The sequence below is a fragment of the Pan troglodytes genome, chromosome 20, assembly GCF_028858775.2.
Source record: "Pan troglodytes isolate AG18354 chromosome 20, NHGRI_mPanTro3-v2.0_pri, whole genome shotgun sequence".
Lineage (NCBI taxonomy): Eukaryota > Metazoa > Chordata > Mammalia > Primates > Hominidae > Pan > Pan troglodytes.
The window spans coordinates 38,250,412-38,267,358 of record NC_072418.2 but is presented as its reverse complement, the minus strand read 5'-3'; the positions used below and the strand labels follow the sequence as shown (position 1 = coordinate 38,267,358).

At 53.2% G+C, this 16,947-nt stretch overlaps 1 protein-coding gene across 6 annotated transcripts in view; it reads right to left on the bottom strand.

Moving 5' to 3' along the window:
* Positions 1–685: 685 nt before the first annotated feature.
* FXYD3 (FXYD domain containing ion transport regulator 3) overlaps positions 686–16,947 on the bottom strand; it is a 32,460-nt gene continuing 16,198 nt past the window's right edge. Inside the window, exons 1-9 of one of the 6 annotated variants that reach the window (XM_016935663.4) lie at positions 8,352–8,797; positions 7,952–8,047; positions 6,986–7,107; positions 4,941–4,994; positions 3,246–3,278; positions 3,109–3,132; positions 1,404–1,593; positions 1,050–1,087; positions 686–903 (exon numbers count right to left, since the gene is read on the bottom strand). In XM_016935663.4, the coding sequence (XP_016791152.1) occupies positions 887–903; positions 1,050–1,087; positions 1,404–1,593; positions 3,109–3,132; positions 3,246–3,278; positions 4,941–4,980 (342 nt within the window). In that variant the 5' untranslated portion in view covers positions 4,981–4,994; positions 6,986–7,107; positions 7,952–8,047; positions 8,352–8,797 and the 3' untranslated portion in view covers positions 686–886. Of the gene's footprint in view, positions 904–1,049; positions 1,088–1,403; positions 1,594–3,108; positions 3,133–3,245; positions 3,279–4,940; positions 4,995–5,756; positions 5,878–6,985; positions 7,108–7,951; positions 8,048–8,351; positions 8,798–16,947 lie in introns of those variants that run through there. The other 5 variants (XM_009435290.5, XM_001158229.7, XM_009435291.5 and 2 more) reach the window with 5 other exon arrangements.

Here is a 16,947-nt window from a genome sequence, read left to right as displayed (position 1 = left end):
GGGATAAAACGGCATGATGAGGGGACAAGTCACGAGTTTATTGTGGGTCTCTTTTTGGGTTCATGTCTCAGGACATTGGAGGAGATATTTTTGGGTGTTTTGAGTTTTTAGGCATGTTGTGGGGTAGTTCATGAGAACATTTTGCATGCCTTATTAGGTATTGGGGAGTCTCAAGGGACTTTGAGGCTTGTTGGAAGTTCTCACACTATGTGGTCATTGTATGTTATTAAGGGTAGCATAGGGAATTATTTAACGGGCTTGCAGGGACATTTGGGTATTTGGAAAGATCTTGTAATAAAGTGAGGTCTCGGGGTAAGTGAGAGGGTCACAGGGGCTTACTGTTATAAACTGTCTGAACACTTCCATCATAGCGGGACGATCTTATGTCCCAGTTTTCCTGGAATGGTCCAGGGTCCACTGGAATGTTCCAGTGTTCCATCTGGTTAGAGCTCTCTTTCATTCCTTTTGGCTACTAGTAAATCCCAAATTGCATATGAGGTTCCCATGGCTGAGGAGGCAGAGGGCGGGCCTGTGCCATGTCCCAAGCTACAAGGGAACAGGCCTGTGGGCTTTTCCCAACAAGCAGGCTCAGTGCCAGCCTCTGTGTCAGCCTCCAGGGCACGCCAACCTTCTCATGGTGCCCCAAGCCCCACCCCAATGCACACATAGGAAGTCTCCAGGCTGCTTGGGCAGAGGCACAATCATTTTAGATAAAAAAAAAATTGAACAAAGAGACCCTCTTGCGAGAGGTGAGATGAGGCCCTGCCATGCAAAGGAGTCCCAGCAGAGGAGGAAGAATTCCATCCTGGAGTTCAAGTTTCTGTGCAGAGACAGGACCTGGGGACAGAGAACGGTCCTCCACCCAATTTCAGCTGGTCTGTCCTCATCAGCTTTGGGCTGAGCCTGCGGGAGGTGATGGGGTCCGTTTGTGAGGGTGGATTGAGTTCTTTTCTTTCCAGTGTGCATACACACACACACACACACACACACACACACACACACACACACCACTTCCGTGTTCCCCTGAGCCCCATGCTGCCCCATCTTACCTGGGGTGATGAGAGGTGGAGTCTCCCCTGGATGGTGACTAAGGAGACAAAAGTGGTGAGATTGGTGTCCGCCCCCATTTGCCCTCTCCCTCCGGATAGAGGGTTCTTAGCCTGCCCAGACATGTCTTCCTGGCTGCCTTTCCATTTGGGGGGTTGTGCAATCCCAGGGGCCAAAGCATTTCAGGATTTGGGGCCCCCTGGGGATTACCAGCTAGAAACAATAAACCTAGAAATCTTAGCGGCAGGAACTCTAAAGGGCAGAGCCCCGAGGCCTCTCCTGCTGGGAGAGTTAGCCCTTTCACCCTGAAAAGCGTCCAGTCAGCCTGAGGCGGGCATGCCGGCACAGTATCTTACCCGGACTTCTGGCCAAACTTGCATTTGCATTTTGCACCTGTTGGGGAGAGCTGAGTGGTCAGGGGAGGGGAGCCCCAGCCCCGGCCCGCCTGCTCCCCCGAGCTCCTCCACTCACTCATGACGATGATGATGCCCATGGCGCACAGAACCCCAGCGCAGATGAGCCCGCCAACCTGGAGGCTGTGCCAGTCTAGGAGGAAAGTGGAGGGGACCTCAGTGCCAGCCTGTGTCCTCTCCATCTGTCCCCCCATTCTCTTGACAAATATATATGGAGCACCTAGGATGCACAGGGTGCTGGGGACACCGCCATAAGAAAACAGACAAAATCCCAGGTGCTCACATTCTGGTTCACACACCAGCAAACACGATCTGTCGTGCAGGGTCAGGCAGAGATAAGTGGTTTGAAGAAAAATAAGTGGGGTGGGAGATGGAAAGTCAGAGGGCGGGCTGGGCATAGTGGCTGACACCTATTAGGTTGGAGCAAAAGTGATTGCGTTTTTGGCTAGACATGGTGGCTCACGCCTGATATCCCAGCACTTTGGGAGGCCGAGGTGGGCGGATCACCTGAGGTCAGGAGTTCCAGACCAGCCTGGCCAACATGGTGAAACCCCGTCTTTACTAAAAATACAAAAATTAGCCAGGCATGGTGGCAGGCGCCTGTAATCCCAGCTACTCAGCAGGCTGAGGCTGGAGAATCATTTGAACCTGGGAGGCACAGGTTGCAGTGAGCCAAGATTGCACCACTGCACTCCAGCCAGTCACACTCTGGGTGAAAGAGCAAAATTCTGCCTCAAAAAAAAAATGCATTTTTGCCATTAAAAGCAGTTGCAAAAACCACAATTACTTTTGAACCAACCTAATATAATCCCAGTGCTTTGGGACTTCAGGAGTTCAGGAGTTCTAGACCAGCCTGAGCAACATAGTGAGAACCCATCTCTACAAAGTATACAAAAATTAGCCAGGCATGGTGGTGTATGCCTGCAGTCCCAGCTATTCAGGAGGTTGAGGCAGGAGGATCGCTTGAGACCAGGAGTTTGAGGCTGCGGTGAGCTATGATTACACCACAGCACTCCAGCTGGGCAACAGTGTGAGATGCTGTCTCTAAAACAAAAAAAAAGTCAGAGGGCAGCTCTTTTAGAGGGAGTTGTCAGGGAAGGCCTCTCAGGGGGCTGCATTTGAGCAGAGGGAAGGGAGGGAGCCATGTGGTTCTATGGAAGGAAGTGTTCCAGGCAGAGGAACCCGCAGGTGCAGAGGTCTGAGGCTGGCAGTATGTCTGCTGTGTCTGAGAGGCTTGGAGCAGAAGGAGTGAGGAGCGTGGAGAGGTGAGGGCAGAGCGGGGAGTAGGGAGCAGGTCGTTGGAACCTGGAGGCCAGATGAGGGTTTTGATCGAATAGCTCACCACCTCCAGAAAGTTTTCTCAAGTCAACACTTCTCCCAGCAGTTGATCTGAACCAACCAATGGCTTCTTGCAAACTGTCCTCACCTCCTGCGTGTGTCTATCTTGCTGGAATAGAACCTTCCCAAAGGCCAGGTTGCTGCCTCTAGTTCCTTTAATCCACTGTGTGGCATGTTCAGTAACCCCATCCTAGTCCCTTCGTATCTTTGTCCTGTGACGCTCACGTCAGGCCCCAACCCTGTATGGGAACCCTTGGCACCAAGCAGTATGTGGGGTTGTGGGGAGGGGAGTGGGGGCACGGGCTCTCACCATAGTAGAAAGGACTGTTTTTATCTGCAAGGAAAGAAAAAAGATCATGAATCCAGGATTACAGCCAGGATGCAGGCCTTCCCCACCCAGGGGAGAATTTGGGGGTGTGACGGGTGAAAGAGTCCAGTCTGACTCACCTTCTAGGTCATTGGCGTCCAGGACAGGCAAGCCTGGTGGGAGAAGAGGGGAAGGAGGGGAGATGGTGATGCCGGCCTCAGCCAAGCCCTTGGGCAGGGCCCGGGGAGTTTCAGGGGCCTTGGGAAAGGGTCTCCTGCGGGACAGGGGTCCTGTCACTGAGCAGCCACCTCATCCCCTCATATCCCAACGTGGAAATGTGGACTCGCCCACTCAGCCCCACACCTCCGAGTCACGCCAGCATTCTGCCACCTGAAATGGGTTCTAATCTAGGAGGTTTTTAGCCACTGTTTGGTCTCATGTTTCCAGACACGTGGTTAATCCATGCCTCCTGCAGCAGCGGGGGACTTTTCTGGTCAAGACGACAGATGGTTTCAGTTCCCAGATTCCTGTTTCCCCAAGTCCGTTCATGCTCAAAGCCCATCCTCCCGCTTCCACCATGTCCACACCCACCTGGTCTGGTGTTTGCACATCATTGAAAATGACTCAGTATTATACACTTAAATAGACTTTATTGAAAATGTAATTTTAGATCACTACCCTGCAGGGAATACTGGTCTTGCCCTATGTAATGGATAAAAACTGTGTCTGTAATCCCAGAGCTTTGGTAGGCTGACGTGGAAGGATCTCTTGAGCCTGGGAGGTCAAGGCTGCAGTGAAAAAGTAAAAAGGGGGCTGGGCACAGTGGCTTAGGCCTGTAATCCCAACACTTTGGAAGGCCGAGGCAGGAGGATCACTTGAGGTCAGGAGTTCGAGACCAGCCTGGCCAATATGGTGAAACCTTGTCTCTTCTAAAAATACAAAAGTTAGCCAGGCATGGCAGCACACGCCTGTAATGCCAGCTACTTGGGAGGCTGAGGCCGGAGAATCGCTTGAACCTGGGAGGTGGAGGTTGCAGTGAGCCGAGATCATGCCACTGCACTCCAGCCTGGGCAACAGAGCGAGACTCTGTCTCCGAAAAAAAAAAAAAAGAAAAGACAAAAGGGAAAAGTGTTTGGAAGTTAAAGATGCAGTCGCACTGAGCCGAGCCTTCTACTTGAAGTTTTTAGAGAACTGGCCGGGCAGTTATCTTCTTTCAGTGCTTTGAAGGTGTCATTTCATCATCTTCTCTAGCTTCCGTTATTTCTGTTTAATAGTCAATCAAGGCCAGTGCAGTGTGGCTCATGCCTGTAATCCCAGCACTTTGGAAGGCTGAGGTGGGAGGATCAAACTCAGCCAGGAGTTTGAGACCAGCTTGGGCAACACAGTGAGACCTCGTCTCTGCAAAAAATTTAAAAATGCACTGGGCATGGTGGCGTGTGCCTGGAATTCTAGCTGTGTAGGAGGCTAAGAGAGTAGGATCGCTTGACCCCAGGAGTTCAAGGCTGTAGTGAACTGTGATTGCGCCATTGCACTCCAGCCTGAGCAACAGAGACTCCCTTTCAAAAACAAAAAACAAAAAACAAAAACAAAAACAAAAGCCAAAAAAAAGAAGAGATCGAGAGAATGGGGAAGACGGTGACTTTCCAGCTGTGTGAGCCAGCTCTTCTCGTGTATCCCTGGTTATCACTAGTTTGACTTTTCTTACCCTCAGGGTGATGCTGTTCTAACATTTACCACCTTCCCGGGGAGGTAGAAAAGCACAAGAGAGAGACAGAGCCTGGATCCCCGCATCCAGGGGATCCAGAGGAAAAGGCAGACGGGGGATGGGTACTCACCTGCCAGGAACACAAGCAGGCCCAGGGTCACCTTCTGCATGTCAGAGCGCTGGCCTAGAGGGGTGGCGGGAGGTCCGGCCTTAGCAGAGCCACCGGGAGGCTGGCCCTGTGCCTGTGGCTCCCCAACCCTCCTCCCCTGCTCCCCAGGCAGGGTGCGCAGCTCACCCGGGGCAGGAAGGCTGGCATCTCGCTGGGCTGCGAGATAAGCCGCAGCTGCACCGTGGAGTGGGGACTGGGTGAAACTCGGGCCTGAGGCGGGAGGAGCCATAATAACTCACTGGACATGGACTTCAGGCTTTCTGGGAATCGCCCCGCAACCAAACGAGGGCGCCACTGCCCGCCGTTGTCCTCACTGGACAGATGGGGAGACTGAGGCTCTGAGAGGTGAAACTAGGTGCTCTAGCCAGGAAGTAGGATTTAAGCCAGGCCTGGCTCCCCAGCAGCTGCTCCTAACTAGAGACTGTCAGGGCCTTGGGGTGTTTGGGGAAGCGGGACATTGGGAGCCAGGCGGCAGGAGGCCCGCTTCCCAGGAGTGTCTCCGTAGACCGCTCAGAGCCTGCCCGGCCCTGCCAGGACATTGCAGACTTCAGGCTGAGGACTGAGCAGGTTCTTCAAGCTGCTTGGGGTGGGGCGGTGTGTGGAGGAATTGACTTGAGGCTGGAACTGGGGGTAGAGGGGGACTCTACCTCCTGGCTGCAGCCCTAGCTCCATCTCTGTTCCCCCGAACCTCCTGCCCCTCATCCCACACCCATGCCCTTCCCAGTCCCAGCCCTGGCCCTGCCTAGCCGGGGTCCCCAGCCCAGCCCCTGACCCTACCCTAGGCCCAGCAGAGTTCCTGGTGACAGCAAACACTTTCTCTTTCCCAGGTAGACCTGCTCAGCATAAGGAACTCGTTTCTCTCTCCTTCCTGACCTGGCATCAGTCCTGCCCTCTCACCAGCCTGCAAGGCTGCACCAAGCCCTGGCCTCCGAGCATGCCCTCCCCTGCCCTGTCCCTGCCCAAATGCTGAGTGCATAGTTATCATAATTGTTTTTCTTTTTTTTTTTTTTTTTGAGGCGGAGTTTCACTCTGTCGCCCAGGCTGGAGTGCAATGGCGTAATCTCAGCTCACTGCAACCTCTGCCTCCTGGGTTCAAGTGATTCTCCTGCCTCAGCCTCCTGAGTAGCTGAGACTACAGGCGTGTGCCACCAGTCTCGGCTAATTTTTGCATTTTTGGTAGAGACAGTGTTTCACTGTGTTGGCCAGGCTGGTCTCCAACTCCTGACCTCAGGTGATCCACCCACCCCAGCCTCCCTCAGTGCTGGGATTACAGGTGTGAGCCACCACGCCCGGCCTAGTTATAATTTTGATAGCGAGAGCTGGCACTTCCTCCACCTTGCCCTGGAGTGCACACTGACCTTGCCGTGTTCTCACTCACTTAACCCCCCAGCAATCCCCAACGTCATCCACTATGTCCTCATTTCACGAACAGCAAAAATGCTGAGAGAGGGTGGTGCCCGCGACCAACGGTGCGGGTGGTCCCTGCAGGTTGGCACAGACTCCTCCCTCTGCCTGCGCACCCCAGGGCCTGGGAATCCTCTCAGCTTCCCAGTTAATTCCACATGCTGAACTCACAATTTTAGTTGGAGCATCCATTTGTTTTCCTTTTTTTTTTTTTTTTTTTTTTGCGGGAAGAAAGCCTGAGGCTTTGGGGAGCATTACTGAGGCCCAGGAAGTGTTTAGGATCCCCAAAAGTGTTGGGGGTTGGGGGAGCTGGCGTGGGTGGGTGGGCAGGATGGCATGGTGGATAGGGGCACAGGTTGTAAGTGGACTGCCTGTGGTCTGAAGCTGTCACCCATGACCATACGAGTCCTGGTAATAACAGCAGATGCTTATTGAGTGTCTACCCCATGGGGGCATTTTCTCAGCTTCCCACTTACTCGCTCAATCTCTGCAGCTTAATGCAGGGGGCACTATTATTAGCCCACATTGCAGTTGTAATCCTGTAACCCCTGCAAATTCATCTTAAAGCCCTATGCTCTGTCGCCATGGCTGTTGAGTCTCACCCCTTAAGCCTCTTTCCAGGGGCTCCTCCAAGCCACCTCTGGCCTGCAAGGCCCCACTCTACCCCCTTCCCATGATGTCATCCAGCCAAGACTGACAGATGGTATCCTCCTCGCCCCAGCCTCTGCAAAACAACGTCCAGTCCCATGCTTCCGGAGGCTGCAGGGAGCCGGGAGCTGGGTCTGCCCTCACATTCCCCATTCAGGCTGTTGTCTGAAGAGGCTATGGGCTGCTCCAGAACTGATGTGGTTGGTGAGCAGGTTAGAGAGGAAGGCAGCCCTGCAGCTGATGCTCTGTCTACCTGCTCTCATCCTTCCTGGCCATGAGGTCCCAAGGCCGGCCTGAGGACTGTTTCCCCCACCTGCCCTCTGCTATCCCCTCTATTCCTCCATACCATGGGAGAATGGTCTCATGTTCAGGGGTGGGTAGAAAGATCCTGCCCGCTGTGTGCTCCTGAAATCTCCCAAGCAACTCCCCATTTAAAGCTTCCCCCAGCAGCTCCATCCTTTTTTCCTGGAGGTCTCCAGAATCCAGATCCCTCAATGTCTGGACACCCCGAGTCCACCCAGCATTCCTCATCCACCCAGATGTCCCCAGTCCATCTACGCACCCCTGGTCCACTTAGATACCCCTACCTACCCAGGCACCCCCTCTCCTCCACCCAGATATCCCCAACCCAGATATCCCTAATCCATGCAGACACTAGTCTTTCAGACACCCCAACCACACTTATCAGTCCTGCCCTCACCTCAGCTGGTTCAACAAGTCCCTGAGAGGAGAATGGTTGGGAAAGGGACATTAGGGGAAGGGACTTTCTCTTATCTCCTGGCTCCAGAAAAGCATTTCACAAGATTTTAGGCGCTTTAACATAAAAGCTTCTATGGGGCAGGGTCAGGGGGCAGGTAGATACCTCCTAATTTAGGGGCAGAGACAAGGAGGGCTTGGAGGAAGGGGCCCCAGCTGCTCACCTGTGTGGTTCACCAGGCTGAGCAGAGGTTCCGGGAGAAATCGGGCTGCCAGGCGGAGTCCTGCCTTTATCCGAAGCTGCCACGCCCTAAGCAAACCTGGGCAGGTAGAAAACAAGTCAGATGCCCTAAGGCCCAGGGGCTCCATTCCTGCTCTTAAAGAGACAGCTTCACCCCCTCCCCAGCCATGGGCGGCAGGTTGCTCCCTGGGGTCACCAGGGCCACAACAGCCTCAGGTGAGACGGAGAATTGGATGGGCTGGAACTCGGTCCCTGGAATTAAGGGAGGAGCTTTCTCCAATCTCCTGTGCCCAGGAGAGGACCTTGAATGGGGAAGGTTCTGGGGTCTTTAAACGGCAGAGCCTCCAGGGCCATGCAGTGAGATGACGCGTTGGTGTTCCGACCTCACTTCTTTTCCTTAGATGATGTGTTTTGCCTGGTGGAAGGATTGCTGGCAGTTGTGGGGAACTTAAAGTCCCCTTCCAGGCCACATCTTGCTGCTGGTACAATTTCAGGATCAGCAGAAGATGCTAGCCTGACCAAAGTCAGGAGATGGGGCAGGGGTGGATATGAGGGAGTGGCTGGAACAGCAGGGAGGGGTCAGAGTGGGGACTCTGGGACCTTAGTCCTGGTCATAACCTGCTCCCTGCCCTGGGGAGAATGAGAACTGTCTCCCAGGCACCAGGCTGCAGTTTCCTAGCCAGGCTCTTTCCGTGGGTGCTGGGAGCCAGACGCCTGGGTCTACAGAGTGGGCGCTGGTGGGGGCGGCTGCCTCCTAGTCCACATAAGGCCCCCTGCACTGTACAAGCCTCCCTCCCCCTTTCCTCCCCTGTCTCCTGCTCCTCCTCCAGGCATTCCTTCCGGATGGGGTCTGTGCAGGCTCCCCCATGGTCCCAGTTGGGGGTGCCCCCTCCCCTCAATTCCGCCTTCTTAGACAGAGGGACTTTTGTCTGGGGGCTGGATGGAGAACAAGGATCCTTTGAGCGGTTGGCGGAGGATTGGGGTCACGGGGAGGGGTAGGGCCAGGAAAGGGGTAGCTCTGCCCTGGACACCAGCTGGACTCCAGGCGACCCCAACACCACCGTGGGGGCGGGGAGGAGGGCTGCAGGGCCTGGCCAGGGAGAAGCAGCTGCTGGGAGTGTGGAGCACAGGACAGGAAAAGGGGGTTTGGGTCAAGGCTCTTCCGGAAACTGGCCTGCTGGGGGCAGAGAGAAGGACCCCCCACTTGTCATCGCTGAGGGATGGGGGAGGGGAATGTTCGCCCAGCGCTACACCCTTTCTCTATGTGGTTCCCTGGGGCAAGTTGTCAAGCCCAGGCCCTAGACAAGGATAAGGCTCCCTCCTACCACTGTTAAGGCGGGGCCAGTTCCCATAAGGAAGCCGGGCAGGCGGACCTCGGGGTAGGGCTCTAAGCAACAGGTCCAGGAGGAGATAGAAACAGGAAGGGGAGGCCCGGAGGCCAACTCAGTATAGCTAAGGGGGTCTTTGTTTCTGGGCGGATAGCGTCTCTTCCCTAGACCCTTGAAGCTTGTGTCTGGGACGACCCCTTGGTGGTCTTGGGAGTGGAATGGTGTCTCCCTCTGCTGGGAAGCCTGGGAACTGCAGGCATCCGAGAGCAAGCAGGGTCGTGTACAGGGTGGCTGGGAAGGGCGGGGGGTGCTCTGCCCTTCAGCGGAACGGGGTGAACTGGAGAACTGTTGTCTAAAAATCTTGGAGGCACCCCTGTCCGTGGTTAGATACAGAAGTATTTCCCAGACAGCTTGCTAAGGGAAAAAAAAAAAAACAAGGTGTTGGGAAACCGTGCAGTGTGCTACCATTTGTGAGCGGTAAAATAATGCATATGTATATACTTGTAATGAATAAAATATTTTTGGAGATTGGCATCCATACCCATGGCTTCTGGAGAGGGAAACTGGGAGGCTGGAGGATGGGGTGGAAGTGAGACTCACTCATCATCACGTGCCCTCATATTTTTTGAATTTTGCATCTTGAAAATGTACTACCTTAAAGAGGTTTAATTTAAAAAATTTGGTTCAGATTTAAAAAAAAATTTGCAGGTCAAATTTTCAACCTAAGGGCTGGTTTCAACCTGGGGGACCAGCAATTAGAGCCTTCTGACAACCTCTGAATGTTCTGTAGTTTTAAACACCATGATCTTACATTCTGAGGTACAGACGTTTACGGTTTTTACCCAATCCAGGTCAACCATAAATTCTTCCTAGGCTGGACGTGAACATGCTGCTTCCAAGTGTGTGTTGGGCTGGGGCTGGGGCTTGGGTTTATGGTCAGAAGGACTCTGAGACCCCAGTGTGATGAGCACACTGAGATCCTTAGGAAGGGCTGTGAGGAGTAGAGTTTGTGCAGTCACTTGCACCCTATTGGGGATTAGGTCTCCTTTGGAGTGAGTCTTCCGGGCCAATCTGACTTCAGTTATGTTTTAAATGCCCGTAGGTAATATGTTTTATTAATATATTGTATATAATATACATAATAAACATATTTGAAAAAGTTTCTCTCGTTTTGCTTTTGGAATCATTTGGGCCCAAAGAACCTGTTAAGGCTGTGAGTGGCTGTGATTTCTCCGCATCCTGGGAATTCTTGCAAAATGAAAAAAACCAAACCTACAGATAGTTTCTGACATCGTAAGTTTTTCAGGAACGCTGAATTAAAGCACAGAATCAAAGCCAGAACATGTTATACCATCCCTGATTCAAACTTTTATTGATCTTGTTTCAATAATTTCGTTGCTCTTTATTTAAGGCTGGGAGCGTTTCTGCAGGCTCCTGGCCCTAGAGAGGGCAGCCTGGAGGCACCCCCAGCCATGAGAGGGGTGCTGGTTGGGTGGGGCCTTGCCTTTGCAGGTAGAGCCTGAGCGGCCAGGCTGACCGGCTGGGAGGTGTGGTCACAGCGATACGCCAAGGTCCCACTTCCTGGACAAGATGGGGCTAGAGAGGCCGGTGGACAGGGTAATGTGGCTTCCTGGGGCTTTGTGGAACAGCGCTGTGGTCTCAGCACCTGTGGGAGAAGAGTGGGCACTGGCCCACACCATGGGGATGGTGTGGCTGTGGACATATCACTGTCCGCCTGGCTTCCAGGAGCCATGTGAGGTGACACAGTGGCCAAGAGTCCACAGGCTCCCTGACACCTGCCTCTGTGCTGCTCTGACGTCATCACTCACCCACAGAAGCTAGAAATGGAGATTTTTATGATGAAATCTCCTGGTTTTTTTTTTTTTTTTTTTGAGATGGAATTTTGCTCTTGTCACCCAGGCTGAAGTGCAGTGGCACGATCTCAGCTCACTGCAACCTCCGCCTTCCAGTTTCAAGCAATTCTCGTGCCTCAGCCTCCCGAGTAGGTGGGATTACAGGTGTGTGCCACCACACCCGGCTAATTTTTGTATATTTAGTACAGACGGGGTTTCACCGTGCTGGCCAGGCTGGTTTCCAACTCCTGACCTCAAGTGATCCGCCTGCCTCAGCCTCCCAAAATGCTGGGATTACAGGCATGAGCCACCGAGCCCGGCCTTCCTGATTTTTTTTTTAAAAGGTGAGTTCTTGCTCTGTTGCCCAAGCTGGAGTGTAGTGGTCCAATCATGGCTCACTGCAGCCTCCAACTCCTGGGCTTAAGTGATTCTCCCACCTCAGCCTCCCCTGTAGCTGGGACTACAAATGCACGTCACCACACCTGGCTAATTTTTTAATTTTTTTAGAGACGGGGGTCTCGCTATGTTGCCCAACCTGGTCTTGAACTCTGGGTCTCAAGTGATCCTCCCACCTTGGCTTCCCGAAGCGCAGGGATTACAGGTGCAAGCCACTGCACCCGGCCCTGATTTTTAAATGTTGGTAACTTCGTTTTCTTAACACTTTGTAGACAGAATGAAAAATATCCAGTGGTTGGATAAGGCCCTGGGGCCACCGGTTGGAGCCCCCCATCTTACAGACTAGGCAAACTCAGGGGAGGTTCAGGGTTCCCCCTAACCCCTGTTGTCACTCACTCTGCTCTGGCCACCTGGGCCTCCTTGCCGTTCCTGGATCACTCCAGGCATGTTTCTGGCCAAGAGCCCTTGCAATGCCTATTCCCTTGCCTGGCTCTCTTTTCTCCCGCATCTGGACAGCTCAAAGCCATGAGGTTCAAGTGGCCTTCCCCGACCACCATTGCACCTACCCCCTGACCTCTCTATGACCTTTTGACTTCTGTTTGCTTTTTGTGTGTGTGTGTGTGGTGCTATCTGCCTCCCCTGCTAGCACGTCAGCTCCTCTCAGGGATTTTCATCTGAATTATAGAACAGGGCCTGGTGCATAGTGGGTGGTCACGAAGTATCTGTTAATTACCAGGCTGGGCACCATGGCTCACGCCTGTAATCCCAGCACTCTGGGGGGCCGAGGCTGGAGGATCCTTTGAGTCCAGGAGTTCAAGACCAGCCTGGGCAACATAGAGAGATCTTGTCTCTACAAAAATAAAAATAAAAGTAGGTTTAAAACAATTATAAAAGAAAGGCGTTCTCCACCGCCACCCCCCATCCACGGAGGCCTTGCAGGAGCTGAGGTGGGGGTGCTGAGGGTGGAGCTGCTGATGGGGGCAGGGGGTGTGGAGGAATGAATGTCTTGGCCAGCTTCCCCATCATGTGGGGAGTGGGGGCGGCGTGGTGGGGGTGGGGAGGTCTTGGGCAGATGGCTGGGGGTCCTGGGTGCGGGCAGGAACTACAGGGAAGCAGGAAAGGGCAGGGAACACATTTGGAGCTAGACATCTGGGACAGGGACTTCTGGTTCAAGTGGGAGCCCTGCAGCCCGCCCCCCTCCAGCCTGACTCAGTCCCTAAGAGAAGGATTGCAAACTGGCGGTCCCAGGGTGGAACCCAACTATTGTACCTTTAGTTTTTACAAAGCATTGCAAAAATTAATAATTGCGAACATTTAAACAGCAGGACAAGCTGTGTTTCCAGCATCTCTGGAAAAGTCTGGACTAAAAGACCCCCATTCCCACCTGGAAGCCATTGCTGAGGTGGCAGGTCTGTCTCCCTGGGGTGCCCCAGGCCCCAGCTCTGCCTGGTTTGATGGAGGGAGGGAGGGAGGGAGGGAGAGAAGGAGACGGGGGCTTGCGGTTGCTCCGGCCCAGACCTGCTCCTGTCACCTCCCATCTCAGACCTGCCTTCCACCTTCAAGGCCATGATTACAGCACAGACCCGACAGACGCAGCTTCTGGGGTGCCTCGGGGCGTGGTTGACACAGCAAAGGCCCCAGGACTGTCCTCCACAGACCAGGAAGAGAGGGCGACTCCGCCTGAAGGATTCAGGAAGAGCTCTGTCCTGTTTTGTGATCTCCCTCCAGAAAAAGGCTAAATATTTATGTATTGGTCAACCAACAACAGAGAAGACTGAGTCTTTTGAACCAACAACAGAGAAGACTGAGTCTTTTGAAAATGCCTGGACAAGTAAATAGGGACAGGAAAAGTGAGACACAGAAACTCAGAAGAAAATTACATAGATATAAAGAGATAAAGCGAATCAGGCAAAATACTAAGAATTGAGGAAGCTATGTGAAGGGTATTTGAGTGGATTGTACGGGTTACATGACTTTTCTATAGTCGAAAATCTCAAAAGTTGGGGAAAAAAAATCAATTAAACAATATATTTTTTCAAGACAGTGTCTTGCTCTGTCACCCAGGCTGCAGTGCAGTGGTGAGATCTTGGCTCACTGTGCAACCTCCGCCTCCCAGGTTCAAGTAATTCTCCTGTCTCAGCCTCTGAGTAGCTGGGATTACAGGTGCCCACCACCACACCCGGCTAATTTTTTGTAATTTTTTAGTAGAGATGGGGTTTCACCATGTTGGCCAGGCTAGTCTCGAACTCCTGACCTCAAGTGATCCGCCCGCCTGGTCCTCCCAAAGTGCTAGGATTACAAGCGTGAGCCATTGCGCCCAGCCCTTAAAAATATAATATTAAAGTTAACACAAAATAATAAATCACAAGATAAAAAACAACACCGAAAAAAGTGGAAGGAAAAGTAAATTTAGAACCGGGTAAACTAACAGTTAAGGAAACAGAATTTAAATGAACTTAAGAAACTCTATATTTATGTATATTACTATAGTTTATATATTGAATATTTTATCTATATATATTTTTCCTTTTACTGTCTATATATTTTTCCTTTGCCTGTGTTCTTGTTGGCCCTCCCACAATGTCTTCCTTCTCCTTCCTCCTGGATCAGTTCACCGTTCACAGCCCCTTGGGTCCCAGCTCTGCCCCTTCCTGGCTGTGGGTGACTTAACTCCTCCTGGCCACCCAGCCCCGGCCCCCTAACGGTGGGAGCCCCAAGGCTCTGAGGCTGGTGCTGGGGCTGGCAGGCTCCCTCCTGGCTGCAGAGGCAGGACCATGAGTCTGCAGTTCTAAGAGCCTGGCTGGCACCCTCAGCTGCGGGGAGGCACTGACCCAGCAGCCTGCTGGCAGCCGGGACCCATCTCCACATCCCCTTCCCCCTGCACCCTGGTATCCAAGAAGGCAGTGCCGCACTCAGCCTGCGCCAGCACCACACCCCTGCTCGGGCCTGAGTCATTTACCTACAATTGCTGACTGTCTCTCTATTCTCAACCAATAATCCGGGGGCTTGTGGCTGCAGGACTTAACTGCCTGCGGAGAGTTATTCTTCCACTTAGGGAAACTGCGGCACCCGGGCTTAGTTGCTTAGCGGAAAGTCACCCACTTAATTAACGGGCAGTCAGGATTCCACCCCACGTCTGGCTGCACACACACCCTGTGTGATTGCAGGGAGTGCACGGAGTACTAAAAACAACAGGGGCGGCCGGGCGTGGTGGCTCACGCCTGTAATCCTAGCACTTTGGGAGGCTGAGCCAGGCGGATCATGAGGTCAGGAGTTCAAGACCAGTCGGACCAACATGGTGAAACCCCGTCTCTACTAAAAATATAAAAATTAGCCAGGCATAGTGGTGGATGCCTGTAATCCCGGCTACTCTGGAGGCTGAGGCAGGAGAATAGCTTGAACCCGGCAGGCAGAGGTTGCAGTGAGCTGAGATCGCGCCACTGCACTCCAGCCTGGGCGACAGAGCAAGACTCCATCTCAAAAAACAAAAACAAAACCAAAACCAGGGGCCCACGTAAACTTGAGGGCCCCAGGAACAGTCAGCAGGGTTTGAAGAAGGGATAAGACCCCAGAGAATATTTCCAGAACCATCCACTTCTCCCCTCCCACTGCCCTTACCCTGGCCCAGCCTTTGTCCCCTCCAGCTTGGACGTCCCAGAGCCTCCTCCTTGGCCTCCCTGCTCTGGTCCCTGCCCCACCGCAGTCTGTTCCCCCCTGCAGCCAAAGGGAGCCTGGGACCACCTGAGTCCCATCAGGGCCCACCTGGCTCAGAGCCCTGTCCTGGGCGCACCTCGCTCCAGGCAAAAGCGAAGTCCTCACTAGCCCCATAAGTCCCCCACCATCTGGTCCCCGTCACCTCTCTGACCTCATCGTCTCTTCTCCCCAGCCCCTCGCTCAGCTCCAGCCACACCAGCCTCCCTGTGGCTCGTCCAATGCACCAGGCCCCATCCAGCCCCTGCAGGACTCACTCACCCCTGAGATGTGCACGTGAGTGCCTCTCTCCTCCTCTTTCTTGGGGTTCTGCTCAAATATCACCTTCTCAAGGAGGCTTTCCTTGGCTTCTCAATTTAAAACCATCTTTTCCATCTGGAAGCCACCACTGCCCCTCCCCATCCTGTTCTGTATGTTCTTCCCTGACACGAACGCATACGGCCTCCTGACAAACTATATAATTCATACTGGTGAGGCCTATTGTCTCTCTCTCCTCTGGAATCTCAGCTCCACCACGATGGAGAGATCTTGACCATTCCACCCACTGCTGTTTCCCCAGCACTGAGCCCAGGGTCTGGCACATAGTAGGTGCTCAGGAAGTTTTTAATGAGTGGATGAATGAACGCCATTCTTTTTTTTTTTTTTTTTTTTTTTGAGACGGAATTTCGCTCCTGTTGCCCAGGCTGGAGTGCAATGGCGTTATCTCAGCTCACTGCAATCTCCGCCTCCCGGGTTCAGGTGATTCTCCTGCCTCGGCCTCCCAAGTAGTTGGGATTACAGGCATGCACTACCACGCCTGGCTAATTTTGTATTTTTAGTAGAGACGGGGTTTCTCAGGTGATCACCTCAGGTGATCTCCCCTCCTCAGCCTCCTAAAGTGCAATTTTTTTGTATTTTTAGTAGAGATGGGGTTTCTCCATGTTGGCCAGGCTGGTCTCGAACTCCTGACCTCAGGTGATCCACTCGCCTCGGCCTCCCAAAGTGCTGGAATTACAGGCGTGAGCCTCCATGCCCGGACTAATGAACACCATTGTTGAGAGTTACTATATATCCCAGGCCCCGCCACAGATGAATCAGACATGCCACCTCCTTAATTTGGCCACAGCTTTTTGGGAGCACACAGTAGGCCTACAGACAGAAAGGGAAGGGCTCAGAGCCTGACAGCCTGGGTTCCAATCCTAGCACAGCCACTTTCTCCTTATGTGACATTAGGCAAGCAAGTCTGCCTTCCCGGGCCTCAGTTTCCCCATCTGTACCACTGGGATAATATCAGCAGTCCATCTGCTGGGCTGCCCTTTGGAGTCAATGGGCTCGTTGTGTGGGACGCTGACAGCATGACTAATTCTGAAAGCTGGTTCCCTTCCTGGAAGGGGGTGGAGTGGGAGGGGTGTGGCTGTGTGTTTTCCAATAGCCAACAATGGAACTCTTGTAGGCAGGGGCCCTCGGGCGTAGAAAACACATCCACCCCTGTGGGTTCTAGACAAAAGTTTCAGGTCTCAGAGTGGAGGTTTACCAGGGCATTTACACTCTTTGAAGATTGTTAAGAAGAAACACTGGTTTGGGGGGACATAGGGACACTGGGGTGGATTCCCATTTTGCCCTCTCTCCCTGCAAGAAGTGGCTGCCAGAGGTGGGGGGTGGGGGCAGGATCTCTCCCACCTACAACTCCTGAGTAGGATTAGATAGGCTTA